The sequence below is a fragment of the Gossypium hirsutum genome, chromosome D02 (genome assembly GCF_007990345.1).
Source record: "Gossypium hirsutum isolate 1008001.06 chromosome D02, Gossypium_hirsutum_v2.1, whole genome shotgun sequence".
Taxonomy (NCBI): domain Eukaryota; kingdom Viridiplantae; phylum Streptophyta; class Magnoliopsida; order Malvales; family Malvaceae; genus Gossypium; species Gossypium hirsutum.
The window spans coordinates 19,760,983-19,764,852 of record NC_053438.1 but is presented as its reverse complement, the minus strand read 5'-3'; the positions used below and the strand labels follow the sequence as shown (position 1 = coordinate 19,764,852).

General features: G+C 30.5%; 1 protein-coding gene across 2 annotated transcripts; it reads right to left on the bottom strand.

Annotated features, from left to right (window-relative positions):
- Positions 1–1,368: 1,368 nt before the first annotated feature.
- LOC107910735 (patatin-like protein 2) lies at positions 1,369–3,584 on the bottom strand. 2 transcript variants are annotated; one of them, XM_016838703.2, is made up of 7 exons: positions 3,323–3,584; positions 3,063–3,250; positions 2,777–2,963; positions 2,533–2,694; positions 2,127–2,429; positions 1,876–2,048; positions 1,369–1,668 (listed from the first exon to the last, which is right to left on the bottom strand). In XM_016838703.2, the coding sequence occupies exons 1-7, from the start codon at positions 3,452–3,454 to the stop codon at positions 1,587–1,589; spliced, it is 1,227 nt and encodes a 408-aa protein (XP_016694192.1). In that variant the 5' UTR covers positions 3,455–3,584; the 3' UTR covers positions 1,369–1,586. The 2 variants fall into 2 exon arrangements, with proteins under 2 accessions (XP_016694192.1, XP_016694193.1); XM_016838704.2 differs by lacking the exon at positions 1,369–1,668 and having other exon boundaries at positions 1,876–2,058; positions 3,323–3,563.
- Positions 3,585–3,870: the final 286 nt, after the last annotated feature.

The window sequence follows — 3,870 nt, the reverse complement described above, 5'->3', positions numbered from 1 at the left end:
CATTGAAGCTTGGAATGTCTTAAATTAAAGAGTTTGCAATATGTCTCTGGTGCTTGGTTATGCTCCATTCTCACAAATAGTATCATATCAATGATATGATGTAAGAAAACCTTTTGTATTTGCATAACTAAGCATCTACCACATAATATTTGCATAACTTTAAGAAATTTTTTATACAAGTTTAATTATAAAAATTATATTATAGTTTTAATTATAAAAACTTATATAAACCTAATTTGGAGTAAAACTTGTGCTAGGTTACAACCCTTTTTATAATATGTAAATTAGGCGATATATATGAAGTATGATATACATGACTTTTAAAAAAATGTTTTATAAAGTGTCCAATAATTTTAATAACATTTCCTATAAATAATATACTTTTTTGTCATAACTTTAAATTTTGTTTTGATATGTCTATAACATTTTTTTAATAAATAAATATATTAATTTTTATAATATAGCATGGATAGTTATGTCCATTCATTTTTGTCATAACTTTTTATAAATAAGTATATTTTAACACTTTTTCAACACTTTTATTGCACACATTATTTTTTACAATATACCTTTTGGTCATAACTTTAGAATTTTTTTAATTTAAATAATATATTTTTTGTTATAAATTTATAAAATGAACATAGTTTTTTTATAATATAAATTTTTTAAGACTTATAATACAACTTTAGAAAAAGTTTTTGTCATAATCGTCACAAGCTGTCGTACATGTTCATGCTTATAAAATAATTTTTATAATTAAACTTGTATAAAAATAATTTCTTAAAGTTAAATCATGTATGAGTGTTTGAAAAACTATAAAGTAATTGAATTTGGGTATAATTATCCACAATAATTACTTTAATTACACTCAATTTAATTGGATCCACTAATTACAATACGTGAAAATTGAAGTAATAAGCTGTCATATGTTTCTATTTTTCGAATCCATCCAACTGATTTTCTAGCATACATATATATACAAGGAAGGCCCTATGGTTTTTGTTTTCCTTTTTTAACATGAGAGCATAATGGGAAAATTTCAATTTAAACTCTTTATTTTTTTTAATTATAGAAATGGTTAAATTTTAATTTGATTTTTACATTTTGCTTAAATTTGACATATAATTTATATACTTTAATTTTGACTTTATAATATCTTTAGATAGTTTAAATAGTTTACTCTAATGTAAATGATATGTAAATTTGTACGAATTGTTAGCACCAACAAATTTAATAAAAAAAAGTAACAATGTTAACAAATTAACCTAAATTTTTAAATTCAAAAAGTAAAGAAATCGAATTTCTGAAAATAAAAATATGAAGATTAAATTCATCCTATGCGAAGAATACAAAAACATTGAGTAAATGTAACCTTCAATTTTTTTCTTTATTATTTAATTAAAAAATAAATAATTATCCCAACAGAAAGTGTGGGAGAAAACATACTATAGTAACTTAATAAAGGAAAAAGGAATAAATAAATTTTGACAAAAACACAAATTACATGGAAAATAAATAACAACATTAGAATTCATTAGGTGGTAAATTGAATTTAGCGGCGTATATTTTAGCTTCGTTCCAAATGATCATTTATGTTCTTCGTTGAAGCTTCCATGCGGTGATCTCATTTCACGAAGCCGCTTCTCCTCAGATAGCACTTCAGCTAATCTGCAAATGATCAGAAGCAAAAGTAACCCCAAATTTATAAGGATCATATAATGAATTTATGACACAATAATACTACATCTTGATATCCCTTGTTTTTTCAAAAAATAAAAAATAAAAAATCCAACATTTCTTACACATGGATACAGAATAACATCATTTAAATATATCAAAATTTTTAATATACTTGTGTGTGTATATAATGTATACCTGATGAGAGCCTCTTCATTTGTACCCTGATCAACAGGCTCGAATTTACCAGTCTCCAAATTCACCCTGGAAACTGGTTTTTTCAACAATTCTTCCCCAAGTTTTACAAGATTCTCCAAGTTTTCTTTGGTAGAAATATCCACTGATGTCACCGCTCCAGATAGTGTATCATCCTGCAATTTTCTTTTCTTTTTAAGTCACATTAGATTCAAGTGTATATAATACACATTTCAATGAATGTATCTATATACCTGAATACGGAGATAACTGTGTTCACTATGAAGTGCTCGGAAAACAGTAGCGAGATGAAAGTCGACCATATCACTGGTTGCTTGCATAAACACGTCAATAAATGGAGATGAATGTTCAGAAGTCAACCAACCCAAGACACCCCATTTTGCTGCCTTGTGAGCTGGGTACTTCTCTTCAGGATTTTGCGAACCAGTGCCCAAGGATAAGACCTGGAAACGAGCGTAGTCGTTTGGCTTTATATGGAAGAAATCACTGCTTTCGCGATTGATTTCCTTTGCCACTTCGCTCATGGCTACTAAAGTCTGTTATAAGAATCGATTAAAACCATATATTATTAACTTGCAGCGCCGAGAATTTCCTTTACGTTAAAAACATCTATCTATCTATCTTTATATATATACATACGGGATTATTTGCAGCAACACCGCCATCTATAAGATGGAACTCTTTGACTTCGCCGGTGGAATTTTTTATTTCAAATTGATGTGCAGGAAGATAAGTTGGCGCAGCAGAAGTTCCAATGCATATATCAGAGAGCAATGCATTTTGGAAAGGATTGTACTGAACCTGCACAATGGTAGTATCTCACATCAAATAATGACAAAGTAAAGAAATTTAAATATATATATTATTTGATGAGAAATGAGACCTCATAGGAGGAGAAAATTCTTGGTTGGAGTTGTTTGATGTCAAATGTTGGGATGACAACGTTTGTCAATGTTTGGTCCAATCTGGTTTCTCCCAGCTTTTCCCTCACAATATTGTGCAGATATTCACCATCATATTTCGGACCAGTTAGAGATTTGACCAAATTTGCAACCGGTGCAAACGGAGAGCTGTTATATAATTACAAACACAACAAGGATCAGCTGTAATTACAAGAAGCTTCTGTTCCGTTTTAAACTACAAATGAACAAGCTCCAGAGATTAATTACCCATCTTGAGGGAAGATTTTTGGGCAGTGCTGAAGGTAGAAATCATTGATATCTTTGGCAGCAAAAAGAGGACGATGGCCCTCATTCGGGTGTGGTGCAGTTAGCATGGCAGTGACAAGGCCGCCGGTGCTAGTCCCAGCAATGACATCAAAGTAATCTGCCAGTCTTGCCCCTTCACCATCCAGCTTCTGTAATTATAAGTGTATCGTTACAAAATGTGAACAACAGTATATACTATATATTTTTAAGTGCTTGGATACCTGAAGCTGAGACTCTAAAAAGGCAAGAATAGTTCCGGGAATAAGCCCCCTAATTCCTCCTCCATCAATACTAAGAACAGTAATTAAGTTGCCATAGGTGGGAGGTTGAAGGGGAGATTTTGGACTTGCCATACCAAAATTGTGGTGGTGGGATACTTGGATTATGATGAGGAATGGTTTGAGGATCTTAACTTATTAGCAAGAGAGTTCGATTCCAAAACTAGATTAAGATGTGTCCAATCCTAGGTAACGTTTGATGCCCTCGACCGATGCCTGTCCTGGATATTTATAGGCTTTTCCATTTCTCTTCTCAACTACGCTTTTAATCTGGTCCCAAACCATATTTTAATGCTGCCTAACTTTCTTAATTACTACAATAAAATATTTTATTAGAAAATATTAAAAATTACTATATATTTTTTAATTGATATAATATATAAACCTGAATCAAATTTAAAATGGATAACAAGGTCAATAAGGGCTTGGCTAAATTGACAATGAGGGAGGCTGTTTTGAGTATCGAGGTTCAAGATCTATTATGCACAAAT